Here is a 16,496-nt window from a genome sequence, read left to right on the forward strand (position 1 = left end):
TTATTTAGCTTAAATTTTATATTACACAGTGATGCCTTTGTGCATTCTGGAAACATCCAGGCAGTATTTGTGTATTCTCATGTTCATGCTAAGATAAAATCACTATACCTGTGCTCAATCATATCCAAGAAAAAGTTCTGCACTGCAAATGCTTTTTTATGCTGTATACATTCTTTAAAAGTGATATACTATTTTTACTTTAAATGAAACAAAACATGAAAAGTTCCTGGCACATAGTAGGCTCTTAGTAAATGTCTTTTATTCCTCACTGGCTGCAGGCTTAGAAAAATAGGATTTCCTGCCCTGGCTGGTGTGGCTCAGTTGGTGGAGCATCATCCTGTGCAACAAGGTCGCAGCTTCAGTTCCCGGTCAGGGCACATACTTAGATTGTGAGGTTTGATCCCTGATTGGGGTGCGTGCGGGAGGCAACCAATTGATGTATCTCTCTCACATCGATGTTATTTTTTTTCTCTCTCTCTCCCTTCCTCCCTCTCTAAAAACAAAAACAAAAACAAACAAAAATACCCGGAAAAATAGGATTTCCTTACTGTGTGGCTATCTAAACTTTGAAGACCAAGTCAGCTGAATTATTCTCAGTACCTGGGAATACTATCTTATCTAGTGATTGCTGTTACTAGATTACCAACTTCACTGTAATTCCTCACAGAGCCAAACCTATTATTTTTCTTATTATAAATAGTGCATATTTGTTGCTTTAATTGGTGATATCCAGTTTAGGCATTCTTTCTACTTTAATGTGTGCAATTGAGTGGAATAGAATCTTGAATTCTGAATAATAGTACTCTGTTGCTATATTGGATGTATAAAATAAAAAATAAAATGTCATACTTACATTTTTATATTTTATTTGGGACTCGATCTGTCTTAAATGGCTTAAAGGCCAAAAGAAAGAAGTGATCTTTTAGACAAACAAGAAAATAAAGTGAAGATGTTTTCTTATTGTAATTGAACCAGAAGTAGACTGTACTGTTCTTAATCCTACACAGTTTGCCATTATATTAAACAGATATAATGGGGGAAAGGGTGGTAGTACCAGAATTGGTACTTAAATTGTTACTAAAGAAAGGTAGATTAGCTGTTTGCACTGTGAAGATTTCAGGGAAGAAAATTAGCATAACTTGGGAAATAACAGAAGTGTTGTTGCTTTACCAATCCCCACAAGCTTTCTATACAGTCAGACCTTCAATTAGTGTGGCAAAGTCAGTATGTAATTAGCAAAGGGTTCCCAAGAGCTATCAGAAACACAGTTGGATCTGGATTTATTTTAGCTCTTGGAAAAAAAAACTTACGAAGCTGATTATTTTGTTTTTCAGTGAAGCGTCAATGCTTTTTGTCACTTAAAAATGAAAACTGGCAAGTCCATGGACACAAGCCTACAAGAGAGAGAGTTTCTTTGCCTCAAAGCTATTTTTAAACCAGGAAAAAGCCTTAGGGAGTGGACTGCTCATGCAGACATAATGTGGATGAGCGTGATAGGTGTGATTACCATGCACACAGACAGTGAAATGGGGATGGGGGGCGGGCTCCTAGAAATAGCACTGAGATCAGAAGTTCTGCACCACTTAGTGCTGAAGTTCCTCCAGCAAACCTTTTAACTTTTTTGTGCTTCAGTTTCTGCACCTGGAAAATTGAGATTTGAGATTGTTTAGTTGTAATTTGTTTGAATCATGACTGCTAATAAATGAAATGTCAGAGAATTAAGCATTCCTTATTACTCATTGGATCAACTAATATTCATTGAATTCCTACTCTGCCTCAGACACAGTGATAGGCATTGAATCATCATGGAGATTATTACAAATTATAGCAGCATTAATGTACACCCTCCCAGTCATTGACTTTGAATATCCAGTTCTCTGCAAAAATTATTAAAGGTACATTGTTGCTTATTTCTTCTGATTTATTTTAGGGTTGTCACTGATGCATTATGTTGTATTTGTGATTGTGTGTGCGATCTAACTTTTCTCGTTCATTGAAACATGGCTTTTTCTGTACCTTCTAGGAAGCAATTGAAAAGAAAGAACAACGAGCCAAGCGCTTCCATTTACGATCAGAAGTAGATCTTGCCCAAAGAAATATAGCCTTGGACCGAGACATGATGAAGAAAGGTACTGGGTGTTTGGGGGGAATTTTTCCACATTTCCCAGACAGTAACTTTTTCCTACTATGGCTGGTGCTTCTGGCCTCGCCTTGTATGTCCAGTCCTCATTCAAATACTCCCAAAGGAAAGGAAGTCTCCATTTTTGAGGTGGTCTGTTTAAAGTTGCATTAGCTGTGTCTCAGATGTTAGAGTTGAAAAAAAAAGATTGTCTTGTCGGAGGAAGCTCAAAGAACGTCACCCAGTTAGTGGCAGAGCTGAGATTAGAACCTATGCTTCTACGGACTCACCCATTCCTGCTCTTACCATAGAAAGCTTAACTTTTCTTTGTTTTTAAATGTATTGGAAGTAGCCCTAGCCAGTTTGGCTCAGTGGCTAGAGCATTGGCCTGCAGACAGAAGGGTCCCGGGTTCCATTCTGGTCAAGGGCACATACCTTGGTTGCAGGCTCCCGGCCCTGATCTGGGGCATGCAGGCAGCAACCAGTCGACGTGTCTCTCTCACATTGGTGTTTTTCTCTCTCTCTCCCTCTCCCTTCTACTCTCTCTAAAAATTAATGGAAAAAATACCCTTGGATGAGGATAAAAAAATAAAATAAATGTATATCACAGTGAGACCTCTTTAAGGGGAGTCAGAGCAACATTGGATTGGGGGGGAAAGCTGTCAGTGCTTCTTTAGATGCAGGCTTGTGATTTTATCTTACTTTTCTGTTTTATTAGGGTAAATGTTTTGCTTCCTGGAACTCACCCTGAATTATAAAGAGTAATCTGCCCCAGTCTTCTGAAGCAGTTTATAAAATAAAGGGAAAATTTTTAGTGCGTTCATAGCCATATTTATTATTCCACGCTAATATAAATCCATGAGTACAAAAGGTCTTCTTCTGTTGTATTTGCAAATTTGGGTATTTCTGAAGGACTTAATAGGCAGACCTCTGCATGTTAAAGGTCTGTGCTCTGCTGTATGAGTTTCTCTAGGCTTGCTTGATTGATAAAAGCATGTTGAATGAACAAAAGAATAACTACTATTTTGGGGGAACTTGCTGTCTTACCCGGCACGGTGTTAGTTGGCATATTGCATATTCGTTTCTTATTCATTTCTCACAACAACCCTATGAGGAATATATGTTTTATTCCTGTTTTACAAAGAAGTAGAAATAGGCTCAAAGAAGTTTAGTAAATGCCTGAGGTTATGCAGCTCGTAAAAGTGGAGTCAGGATTTCGACCTAGGTTTATCTGACTCTAAAGCCTTGCTCTTAACTGCTTTGCTCTATCGCCTCATGTATGTGATATGACAGCACAGACCCAAATCTCCTCAGTCTGTCCCCAGTGGGTGAGTAGCTTGGATGCAGAGCTCAACTCTGAATCCTGCTTTACACTTTTTTTCTGCCTCATGAGTTCAAGTTGGAAATATGGCCTTGCTGCCCTTGCAGGCTGGGTTTCCAGGCATCTACCTGAGTGGACTTCTGTTTCAGGAAAAGTCCTTTGAAGGCTAAGGATAGCTGTGCAGCTTGGCATTCATGTGCCTGCTCAGTCTGGGCCCAAGCAGAGCTCTGAAGCCTCTCTCATAACTGCAGCTTGCTTACCTCTAGCCGGTGAGCGTTCATTGTGGCAGTTCATGCCTTTTCATTCTGCTGATTGTGCCCTTCCTTGTCCCGTGCTTTGTCTTGTTCAGATGTCATTTTCCCCATGAAGCCCTGATCACCCACTCAAATTTCTTACCTCTGTTGGTGCTGGTGCCCTCCTGGAATCTTTTTCTCAGTTCCTTTGTGAATGTGGACAAGTTATTAAACCTTTTTAGGTCTCAATCTCCTTGTTTATAAAGTGAAAATATGATACCTACCTAAATAGGATCCTTTCTGGAGTTAAATTTAAAAAAAATTATTATTATTAATATTTTTTGAAAAGCAATACTAATCTTATGGTTCTAAAGATATTCCTAAAAAGCAATAGACCTGCCTGGATGAGCTGGGACATGTTGCTCATTTTAATCTGTTTTCATCCAGAAGGCAGCATAGTCTAGGGTAGTATTCCTGAACTCTGGAGAATCCTGCTGCCTACCCCAGATCATTTTAAATTAGGATGGGAGGTAGGCGAGGGGTTTGTATAGGTCCCAGCGATAGTTATTTTTATATCTCCCTAGGTAATTCTAATGTACAGTCAAGATTGAGAACCATTGGTATGGTGATTGAGAGTGTGGGTTCTGGCCCTGGCCTTTTTGTTCCATGGTTACAGCATTGGCCCATGGACTGAAGAGTTGCGGGTTCAATTCCTGGTCAAGGAGATGTACCTCGGTTGCAGGTTCCCTGGCCCTGGTGGGGACTCATGTGGGAGGCGACCAATTGATGATGTGTCTCTCTCATGTCTAGGTCTCTCTCTCTTTCTCCCCTCTCCCCTCTCCCTTCTCCCCTCTCCCTTTTCCCCTCTCCCTTCTCCCCCTCCCTTTCCCTCCTTCCCTTCCTCTTTCTAAAATCAGTTTGTTTTTATTTTATTTTATTATTTTATTTTTTTTATTTTTTTATTTTTTAAAATATATTTTATTGATTTTTTACAGAGAGGAAGGGAGAGGGATAGAGAGTTAGAAACATCCATGAGAGAGAAACATCCATCACCTGCCTCCTGCACACCCCCTACTGGGGATGTGCCCGCAACCAAAGTACATGCCCTTGGCCGGAATTGAACCTGGGACCTTTCAGTCCGCAGGCCGACGCTCTATCCACTGAGCCAAACCGGTTAGGGCAGTTTGTTTGTTTTTTAAAGAAAAGAGTGTGGGTTCTGAAGCCTGGGTGCCTATATTTAAATCCTGACCTGTTCCTTTCTAGCTCGGTGACTTGGGGAAGTTACTTAGGCTCTAAGAAACTCAGTTTCTTTATATGGAGAGGCAGATAACAGTAGTTTTCATAGGGTTGTTGGGAGGCTCTAGCACAGTGGTTCTCAACCTTCCTAATGCCACGACCCTTTAATACAGTTCCTCATGTTGTAGTGACCCCCATTTCATTGTTACAAATTGAACATAATTAAAGCATATCGATTAATCACAAAAACAAGATGTAATTATGTATGTGTTTTCCGATGGTCTTAGGCGACTCCTGTGAAAGGGGTGTTTGACCCCCAAAGGGGTCGCGACCCACAGGTTGAGAATCGCTGCTCTAGCATAATGTTACAGTTCTTACGTCTGGTACATAGTAAGTCCCCAATAAATGTTAGTTGTTATTTTCATTATCTGGCATTTTCCATCTTCCCAGCAGTCTTCTAAGTGGCCTAGCCTCTTGGGAGAATGGGAACATTGGAATAAACATCTTGGCTCCTGCAGCCACATTAGGTGTCAAGTTATTGCTTCTTTTTAATACCAATGGCAACAAAGATACGTTTGGTAAATGCTTACTATATGCCACTCAGCCCTGTGCAGGGAAGGGAATTACCATTTGTTTTACTGGTGGGGAAACTAAGGTGCTGAGAGGCTGAGAACCTTGCCTGGGGTCCCACAGCTAGGTAAGTAGCAAGGCTGGGATCTGAAGGCTGGTCTGGCTGAAGCCGGTGTCCCTCACCTCTGCCAGCTCTCAGGTAGAGTGTGGGATGTGCTGCACTGATCATTCTGCATCAAGAGTGACTTGCTACTTACTCTTAGCGACTCAAGGTCGAGCAGCTTTTGTTTCCTTATCCCCAAGATCAAAGCCTTCGTGGTTGGAAGAAACCTTAGAGGTCATCAAAAGTCACCGCCTGCCCAGCGCTTCAGGCCTTTTGGCAAAGTTCCCAATGGTCTTCTGGCTTCTGCTTGAACATTTCCTAGTGACGGCAGAAGAACTATTTATGAAGCAATTTTTGGATACATGTTAATACATGTTCCTCATGTTGAACAGGTCAATTTTTGGATACATGTTTTTTTTTTGTTTTTTTTTTAATTAAATCTTTATTGTTCAGGTTACATTTGTTCCTCTTTTTTCCCCCCCCATAACTCCCCTCCTCCCAGTTCCCGCCCCACCCTCCGCCCTCACTCCCCACCCACTGTCCTCATCCATAGGTGCACGATTTTTGTCCAGTTTCTTCCCGCATCTCCCATTCCCCTTTCCCCGCCAAGAATAGTCAGTCCATTCCCTTTCTATGTCCCTGATTCATTATAATCACCAGTTCATTCTGTAAATCAGATTATTTATTCACTTGATTCTTAGATTCACTTGTTGATAGATGCATGTTTGTTGTTCACAATTTGTATCTTTACCTTTTTCTTCTTCCTCCTCTTAAAGGATACCTTTCAGCATTTCGTATAATACTGGTTTAGTGGTGATGAACTCCTTTAGCTTTTCCTTATCTGTGAAGCTCTTTATCTGACCTTCAGTTCTGAATGATAGCTTTGCTGGATAAAGTATTCTTGGTTGTAGGTTCTTGGTATTCAGCACTTTGAATATTTCTTGCCATTCCCTTCTGGCCTGCAAAGTTTCTGTTGAGAAATCAGCTGACAGTCGTATGGGTATTCCCTTGTAGGTAATTGTTGGATACATGTTAATACATGTTCCTCATGTTGAACAGAAATTACTTTCTAATAATTTCTGTCTATTAGTTATTTTGTGACCCTTAGAACAACATTATGTTCTTTCCTCATTCACATAATAATCCTTCAGGAATGAGCAGTAAGCCCATTTCCTACACTTTGTTTATGTGACTTGACTTCCTAGCCTCTCTCCTCTACACTCTTTTCAATCTCTAAATGTCCTTCATAAGGTGAGGTGTAGATTCAGATATTGTTGGATTCATGCAGAGTATGGCAGGGCTACACCATGATTTCTGTCTTACCTATTTCATAGTGTACTCACCTTCCAGTCAACCGAAGCACCCTGGTCTTTTCCCTAGGAATTCTCCCCATCAAAGCAGTCTTGTCTTTCCCTGACCGGTTTGGCTCAGTGGATAGAGCATCAGCCTGCGGACTGAAGGGGCCCAGGTTCGATTCCAGTCAAGGGCATGTACCTTGGTTGCGGGCACATCCCCAGTAAGGGGCGTGCAGGAGGCAGCTGATCGATGTTTCTCTCTCATCGATGTTTCTAACTCTCTATCCCTCTCCCTTCCTCTGTGTGAAAAATCAATAAGATATATTTTTTTTTAAAAAAGCAGTCTTGTACTTGAGGCACTGTTTAAAAATTACTTCCTTATTTATCTTTACCAAATTATATCTTATTAATTTCAAGACTCCATTTCAGTCTGTCTAGTTCATTTCCATCTTAACTGTACCTTTTAGCATTTTAGCTATATTCCTCACTTTGGTATGCCAGGCCTCTGCATCTTTATCAGTTGTTGGTAAATGTTGATCAGGATAATCCCATATCATGCCATGAAACATAGATCCATGAATTGTAAGCCTTAGTTTATTATCAGGTCCACATTTCATTTTATTGTCATGAGGAACTAGATTACATGCCTTAATGGTCTCGAGATAGAACTTGAATTTCTTGGTGTGGGGTAATGCTGCCAAAAAAAGAAAAGAGGTTTGTGTGGCTTCTTAGAGAACTCACGTCATTCCCAATGGGAGAGACTTGGTTTCATTTTTTGTTTGCTTTGTAACTCTTCACCTGAGGATATTTTCTAGTGATTTTTTTAGTGAGAGTGAAAGGCAGGGGGAGAGACAGATAGAGAGAAACATCGTTATGAGAGACACACATCGATTGGTTGTCTCCCGTACACACCCTGACCAGGGACAGGGACCGAGCCTGCAACCAAGGCACATTTCCTTGCCCAGAATCAAACCTGCATCCCTTCAGTCCACAGGCCGACACTCTGTCCACTGAGTCAAACCGGTTAGGGTGAGACTTGGTTTCTTAAGGGATTGTAGATTCTGTTTGATCAGCTACTTTTTAAAAATTCCAGAGAATGACATTAATTTTTTAAAAATTATATATATATATTTAATTTTCACCGGGGGATATGTTTTATTGATTTTAGAGAGAGAAGAAGGGGTGGGGAGAGAAAGAGAGAGAGATATCACATCGATCAGCTGCCTCTTGTATGTGCCCCAACTGGGAAGCAACCCTGCAAACCTACAGCGTAGGTATGTGCCCTGACTGGGGATCAAACCTGTAACTTTTTGGTGTACAAAAAAAAAAAAAGCCATCAGCATTTTTGATGAGCTTATATACTCTGAACTGTACCCTTTTCTTCATTAGATGTTTCACAAACAACTCATGTTCACCAAAGAAAACTTGGAAAGGAGAGTAAGAAGAAAAGTTGCCCACAATCTATCACCAAACCCAGTCATTGTCAACATTTTGTGTATTTTCTTCTAATCTTTTCTGTATGCAGATTTTATTTTTGTTTTTCCTTTTCACTTGACAATCTGCCATTTGCATTTCCATGTCATTGTATAGCCTGATGCTAGTCTTTTAGATTCTTACATTTATTCTTCTACCTTTGTCTTTAGTAATTTACCCTTTGTCTGTCTCCCATATGCGTTATTTGGCAGATTGTTCTCACCCAAGCTTTGCTGCCTTCTCTTTCCTGGGAATCCCCTCTCATATTCTGAGTAACTATATTTAATGTCTTATAAATTTTTTCAACACTCTAGTGTGAGGCCATGGGATTGGCTTCTTTTTCTATGGATTTTCAGAAATCTACTTTCCTACTCCCTGTCTTTCATTGTTTTCTTTCCTGTTAAAAAAAAAGCAAGATGCTGCCCTCACCACCTTGCTGGTAGTCAGCACTCAGTGAATGGCCAGGTCTCACTCCCTCATCCATCTGTTCACTGCCATTTCAGCAGTTAGCCCTTCCTCATTGATTGGGCACAAATGTAGGCTCCTGCTTTGTTTTATTTTAAGCAGCGACATTGTCAGCAAGGTGAGGAAGCATTGAGCATTCTCCTTTGGCAATCTTCCATCAAATTTTGAGCTTAACAAGGTTTCCATCTCTAGTGGGTCTTGCCACAGTCGGCTTGGTTCTCTTTTGAGAATGAACTTTTCTTCCAGCTCATTGAAACGTTTGTCTTTGTAGTGATAATGGCTTTTGTATCTATACCTGCTTCTTTTGAACAAGACTGTTCATTGCCCATTTCTAGATGTGTATACCATTCTCTGTACATTGAAATAAAGCCCAGCCGGCGTGGCTCAGTGGTTGAGCATCACCCTATGAACCAGGAAGTCACAGTTCGATTCCCAGTCAGGGCACATGCCCGGTTGCAGGCTCGATCCCTAGTGGGGGGCGTGTAGGAGGCAGCCGATCAACGATTCTCTCTCATCATTGATATTTCTCTCTCTCTCTTCCTCTCCCTTCCTCTCTCTCAAAATATCAATTTAAAAAAATTTTAATAAATAAAGATCTGAGGCCAGAAGTTTTATTCCTTACCATCTTTTGTTTTTAAGCTATTTCTGCAGGGTTGTGTTGTTGTTGTTTTTTTTAATAAAAGCATTATAATGTTAGAACAGTGCCATGATGCTCTTGGTATTTATTTTTGTCGGTTCTTTTGGTTGTTTTTAATAAAAGCATTATAATGTTAGAACAGTGCTATGATGCTCTTGGTATTTATTTTTGTCGGTTCTTTTGGTATTTATTTATTTATTTATTGCTTGTCTTATTTATGATTAAACCCTGTTATCAGGTCAACAAGTCTTCCACAGATATTTTCCCCTGGTCTGTTTTCTCTGCCATCTCCAGGAGCTCTTCCTGTTGTCTGTTCCCTCTCTACTTCCCATGGGACCTTTTTCATCCATACTCATGGCTTGTAGCTCCAAGAACTGAAAAGGCTCCCTGGTCTGACTCCTTCAGTTTCCCCACCTGGATGTCCATTGTGAACACCTGTCTCATTTGGGCCTTTGTTCACTGTTGCACCACTGGTCACTAATAAGGATTTCCTGAGAGTCATAGGTCTTAATGGTATCTCCATCTTCATTATCTGGGTGGCAGGAAGGTATCACCTGATTTACCAGGTAGTCTGGACGCACCTACATGGGCTCCCCTTAAACCTTTTACTCTTCAAAATGACAAAACAAACATCTTTGTGTGAGCTACTGTGTGAACCCACATGAGGAGTAACTGCCTAAAGGGCATGTGCTAAATTACATTTATAATAGACACTTCCAATTTGTCCTTCAGAGTGGCTGTGCCACTTCACAATCCCACCAGCAGAGGGAGGGGCTCTTTTCTCCACACTACCAACAATTGATAATAAAATACATAAATTAAAAAAAATTCTAGTAATTGAAAAGTGGCATCTTGTTTTTGTATGTGTGTTTCTGATTGTGAGGTCAGCCATCTTTTCATATATTTATTGTAATTCCTGTTGTGTGAATTGTCTACTCATGTTCTTTGCCTGTTTTTATTTTAAGCTGTCATTTTCTCAGTATTTGTAGGATGTCCTTACTCTAGTTTCCTTCTTTGCTTTATATCCAGGGGCAGCATCTCTTCTTTTTCAGAAATGGCTGAACTGTTTCATATTTTTCTTTGATAAATATTTAAAAACTGGTGACCCTGTGCACGGATTCGTGCACATTGAAAGGAAATTAATTAGAAGGTGGCTGGGTGAGATGGGCTGGACATGCCCTGGAGCCAACCTCCTGTGGTCCCTCCCTGGTGTCTGTGGAGTGAGCAGGGTCCCTCTGGCAGGTGAGGTCCCTTGGCCTGGCCTGCAGGGATTGGCCGATACCTGCTCTGACATCCCCCAAGGGGTCCCGGAGTGCGCGAGGGCACTCTGCAAAGTTGCTGTCGTACAGGGTGTGGAATGCAAAGGCAAGTTTGCGTTCAGGCCCGACAGTACCCCAGCAACAACATAACCCACGGCTGAAGGTGAAATTTGCGTTCAGGCCCGACAGTGCCCCAGCAACAACATAACCCACGGCTGAAGGTGAAATCGTGCAGTGCCGTGAGGAATTGGGCTCCCTCCTCTCTGGTTTCGGGGTGTGTCATTTGAGAACCTCTGCTGCCAAGTCACTACAGCTTGGCAGCTCCTGCGTTGAGCGTCTGCCCCGTGGTGGTCAGTGCACGTCATAGCGACTGGATGGTCTGCCGGTCTGCCGGTTGCTTAGGCTTTTTTATATATATAGATTTTAGAATCAGCTTGCCTAGTTTAATGAAAAAGCCTATTGAATTTGGTATTGCTTTTAATTATTGCAGGTTAATTTGGGGAGAGGTATTGTGTATTTTATCACCATTAATTGTTTAATCTTTTTCAGCCAAAAGCCTGTTCTGAATTAAATAATTGATTTAATGCTGTTTGGTCTGTGATAAAAAGCAAAATAGTGTACCTTGCTGTCATCTATCATTTTCTTTTAAAATAAATGTCATCTCTTTCAGCATATTTCTTTTCTAAACACATGTTACCCGAACTGTGTAATAGGGTGGAATGTGCAATAGTGGGTGGGAAAATTCTATCATCTTTTCTGTGTCCTGTGTTTTTAGCAATCCCCAAAGTGAGACTGGAGACAATCTACATTTGCGGAGTAGATGAGATGAGTACCCAGGATATCTTTTCCTATTTTAAAGAATACCCTCCGGCTCACATTGAATGGTTGGATGATACCTCCTGTAAGTATACCAAGTTTTCTGTTGAGTATGTTTTTGCTTATGATTTTGAAATTGTTCTTGCCACCTCAGATGGTGAATGACTATGGCCCAGACTACTTGTCTGTGCCTAACCTCTGCCCTTAGCGTAGAAGAGAAAAAAAAACCAGATACATTAACCAGTCTACCAAATTACACCCCGTGAGTATTCTAAGTCAGCTCAGAGTGGTGACCAGGGCTTATAAAGCTGGTTGCTGGCATCTGAGCCCAGTGTACACGATTAAGGCCTCTTTAACTCCCACGATTTCCCAACAAAGGGGTGGATCCAGCTGTGTAGACTTGAGCTGAGGGCTGCGTTTTCAGGGCTTTAGACTTTGTCATTGCAACTTGCCATACAATTGACTATCCAGGGGCTGGCTCTGCCTCAGTGTCTCTAACCTAGAACTATGTCAGAATCCCTGCCACTTTACCAGACCTCTCGTGTCTGCTTGCTTTGGACTGTGTTTTCTGGAATTTCACCTGCTTGCACTAACCTGTGAGCTGTTTAACTTGTGAGCCAACTGTAATTTTTACCTTGCCTCCCCACTCCAAGTCTGTTCTGATTCTGGTGACCACGCTACTGGCTTCTTGTCTTGACTCACTTCTAGCCTGGCTTCACTTACTGCTAGCTTGCTGGCCTACCAGGTTGTGCCCTGTATAGCAGCCTGGTTTTTCTGGCTGCTTTCTTTAAAAGATATTGATTCAACGTTTTCATTGAAATAAGAAGAAACATGACAGAGTAAACTATTTTTCTCCTGTTTTCTTTTTCCTTAACTTACATTTTCCAAATCAGGGTTGCCAAACCTTTTTTTATAAAAGGCTGGGTTGTAAATGTTTTAGGCTTTGCAGATCATATAGTCTCTGTCATTTATTCAGCTCTGCTATAATAGCATGAAAGCAGCCATCGACAGTATGTAGTTGAATGAGCCTGGCTATTTTCTATAGAACTTTATTTTACAAAAACAGGCAGTGGATGTGTAGTTTATTTTACATTAATTATACCTAAATAAATCAGGTACAAATATAAACAAATAAATGACAGATGATGGGCTGGATTTGACCTGCAGGTTTTAGTTTGCTAACCACTGCTCTAAGTCATTAAAACTAGGTAAGGGATATTGCAGTTGGAGGGACCCTTAGAATTATCCAGTTCAGCTACCTCATATTGTGCATCAGAAACCAAGAAACTGAGAAACAGAGAAGGGAAATTGCCCAAGGCCACATGGCGTGTTGGTAACAAAGGTGAGACTCTTAGACCTCAACTCTGAGATATAAATGCAGCAAATTCAATTAGTTGCTACAAAGCCAAGTGTCTGTTATGTCTCCATTGTATATATCCGTGAAGGTACCATCATCAGTGGGTGGACATCATTTAAAAGCATGTCTGGATGATAGGGAAGAGCATAGGGCTTCCCTGGAGGGGCAGTGGTATAGAGGACAATCCACATTTATTTGATAATTATCATCATCATCCTCATTAAGAACTAACACATAGCACTGTGTGCCAGGCAGTTTCATTATATAAACACTTTTTTGTGGAATCTTTGATCATTATTTTGTGGAACCCAGTTGGGGAATGCAGCTCAAGGCCAATTTCATCAAAGAAGTTTTACTACTACTTCCTAATCTTTTCATTCGTTGGTTTGTATATTTATTGCTCTCAATCTGTACCTAGATGAGGTTTAACAATGAATATGATGCAGTTTCTGCTCTTAGGAAACAACCATTTGGATGTGATATAATGTTTTATTTTACATTTTATTTTAGGTAATGTGGTTTGGCTGGATGAAATGACAGCCACACGAGCCCTTATCAATATGAGCTCTCTGCCAGACCTGGATAAGATAAGAAGCAGGGATGCCAATGAGGACAAGTCATCTGAGAAAAGCAAAAAAGGTAACTGAACACACAGGAGGGACTTTTGGGCTGAATGTCCTATTATTTACTCAGTTGGTTTGGGTTTCTGTGCAAAGTGTTACATAGTATCTCATCACTAGTTATTTCTGAAATAGGCTTTGATGGTTTGGATCATTAGTAAATAGATGGAGAAAATAATCGAACTTTTAAATGATATGAGATGGAGTTATGTTAAAGTTCATCTTGTCCCTCACATTCAATTTTAGACAAGCAGGAAGACAGTTCAGATGATGAGGCTGAAGAAGGAGAAGTTGAAGATGAAAACTCAAGTGATGTAGAGGTTAGTAATAGGGAAAAGATATATATATCTATATCTATATATCTATATCTATATCTATATCTATATCTATATCTATGTATATGTAAGGTTTCACTGTAAAAAACTGCTTGCTATGTTTTTATTTAAGGCTTAAAGACTTAGTAAATTGTGTTCTTCCTCTGGCTCTCACCATTAGACTTCCTGAGGGTGCACCAGACCCTTGGTTTTTAAGTTTGTGTGACTGTAATGAATGATTCATCTTGAGATCTTAGAATAGTACTCACACTTCTGTAAGAGAAAATGATTTTGTTAAGAAATATTTTGAAGTGTTACCTAATAAGTAAAATTAGGAAAAAGCAAGAAATGGCATATTTCCTAACAGATTATGTACTACTGTTGGAAAAATTAAAGTGTATTCATATAAAAATAGGCATTATATAGCTTCAAGCCAAGCAAAGTGTTTGCTCTCTTGGAGCCTACATTCTAGTGGAGAAGACAGAGAATACAGATACACAGGTATGTAATATAATGTCCGGCAGTGATAATTGCCATGAGGAAAGTTAGGAAGGGTAAGTGGATAGAGAGTGATGGAAACCATTGTTTGACAAAGTGGTCAGGGAAGACCTCTGACTTAGAACTGGTGCTGTGATATTGAGAATGTTATTAAAGGCAGAATGCTTTCTTAATCAACGGTAACTTTGCTACTGAATAAAAGTGAAAATGGCTTTAATTTTTTATATTGAAATGCTCTTTTTTCTTAAGCTGGAAACATTATCTCAGGTAGAAGAAGAGTCTCTGCTAAGAAACGATCTTCGTCCAGCTAATAAACTTGCTAAAGGAAATAAGTTATTCATGAGATTTGCTACAAAAGGTAAGTATGATATTTGCTATTGATTTTTATTATTAAAGTGATTATTGAGTGACATCCTTCTCTTTTGAATCAGAGGTTAGATCAAGTAATCTCAAACTGTAATATTTTGTGCTTATGAAATGATGGCTTGCTGCCCGAGTTGGAATTTCAGACTTTGAAAGTAAATATTAACTATTTGTATTCTTTTGTGATTTCTGGCTAAAGTAAGTTATTTTCTGTTAAAGCTGGTTTGGCCATGTGCTTTTCAGCCAATTTATCATCTGAACTATGAAAACCTTTTAAAATTGTATGTTTTTATTTATCACAGTAATAGCCTGTTGGACATTGTTCATAGTGTCCTTCAGGTCTAATTCTCTAAGGAATTAGGTCAAGTCTATAATAATTTGTAAGGCTTTTTATACACAAATGATTTTCGGTGCACATTAAACCCCCACAGTTTCTTTTTAATTGTTTGACAGTTAATTAGAAATGACCCTTCACTTTTGAATACTTCAATATGTATTTCTGAAGAATGAGGACTTTGTCTTACACAGAGCACACTTATCAAAATCGAGAAATTTAGCATTAATACACAATAATCCATAATCCACATTCAGATTTCATTAGTTGTTCCAAGAATTCCCCATTCTGTATATTAAACTGCCTGACACACAGTGAGTGCTGTGTGTAGCAGTTTTTGATGATGACGACGATGATCATTGTCAAATAAATGTGGACTTTCCTTTTACTACCCCCCCCCCCAAACCTGGGGTCCACTCCAGACCGTGTTGAAGTACTCCATGGCTCCTCAGTCTCCCTGGATCTGGACCTGCTCCTCTGCTTTGTTTTCCTTGACTGAACCATTTCTTAAAGAGATAGGCTCATTATTTTATAGACAACCCTTTGGTTTGGTCTTGTCTCGTGTCTCTTTCTGATTAAGGTTTTGCATTTTAGGCAAGAATACCACAGAAGTGATTCTGTGTTGTTTTCAGTGCCTCATATCAGGAGGCACATGATAACTTGTCCCATACCCAGGGATGGTACCTTTTATCACTTGGTTAAGGTAATGATCACCAGGTTTCTCTAAACTGTCAAGTTTCTATTTTTCCATTTGTGATTTTTAAAATTTGTGGAAAGATACTTTGAGATTATGTAAGTAGCCTATTGCTCATCAAGCTTTCATGCAGTAGCTTTAACATCCATTGACTTATTAACTCCATCGTTTCTTTATTAGTTGGCAGTCTGCTATAAGGAAGAGCTTTCTTTTACACATTTATTTATTTATTATTTATATCAGTTTAGACTCATGGAGTTTTATTTTATTCATTGGGTTATCATCCATTGTTATCATTATCTTGATTCACGAATTGTCTTGAATTTGGCCAGTAGAGCCGCTTTCAGCTGTGTGCTTTTGACATGTCCCCAGGATTCTCGGACCACTTTCTCTATGGCACACTGAAACATCTTGTTTTTCCAGACCCAACTTGTATTTTCCCTGCCTCTGATCTGGAACCAGCTGTTTCTCCTCAGGCATGTGTTTTTGTAGGGGCGCATACTAATTTGTGTGACTGCGTTTACCCACGGCACTGATACATTCGCATTGGGGTTGGTCCTTTGCGGTCAGTGAGGGCCCAAAGACCTGTCCAAGTCCTTTATATGTATGTGTGATCACTGACCACCTTTCTTTCCTATTAATGGACCTTTTAACCTGACAAAGGGATCTCTGCATTTACTGATTTGAGTGGTTGAGAACATTCTAGATATACATATGGTACTTTAAGCCATTTTGAGGAAATCACGATAAACTGGAAAAAATAGTTTATCAAATATGTGGAATTATGTA

The 16,496-nt window shown here is 39.9% G+C and overlaps 1 protein-coding gene across 3 annotated transcripts in view; it reads left to right on the plus strand.

Moving 5' to 3' along the window:
* Positions 1-966: 966 nt before the first annotated feature.
* Positions 967-16,496, plus strand: part of NCBP3 (nuclear cap binding subunit 3) — a 25,258-nt gene continuing 9,728 nt past the window's right edge. The window contains exons 1-6 of one of the 3 annotated variants that reach the window (XM_014541950.1): positions 967-1,895; positions 2,024-2,129; positions 11,487-11,612; positions 13,395-13,523; positions 13,751-13,824; positions 14,566-14,674. In XM_014541950.1, the coding sequence (XP_014397436.1) occupies positions 2,117-2,129; positions 11,487-11,612; positions 13,395-13,523; positions 13,751-13,824; positions 14,566-14,674 (451 nt within the window). In that variant the 5' untranslated portion in view covers positions 967-1,895; positions 2,024-2,116. The remainder of the gene's footprint in view (positions 1,896-2,023; positions 2,130-11,486; positions 11,613-13,394; positions 13,524-13,750; positions 13,825-14,565; positions 14,675-16,496) is intronic. The other 2 variants (XM_014541949.1, XM_014541951.1) reach the window with 2 other exon arrangements.

This window comes from Myotis brandtii, unplaced genomic scaffold (assembly GCF_000412655.1).
Source record: "Myotis brandtii unplaced genomic scaffold, ASM41265v1 scaffold284, whole genome shotgun sequence".
In the NCBI taxonomy this organism is placed as follows: domain Eukaryota; kingdom Metazoa; phylum Chordata; class Mammalia; order Chiroptera; family Vespertilionidae; genus Myotis; species Myotis brandtii.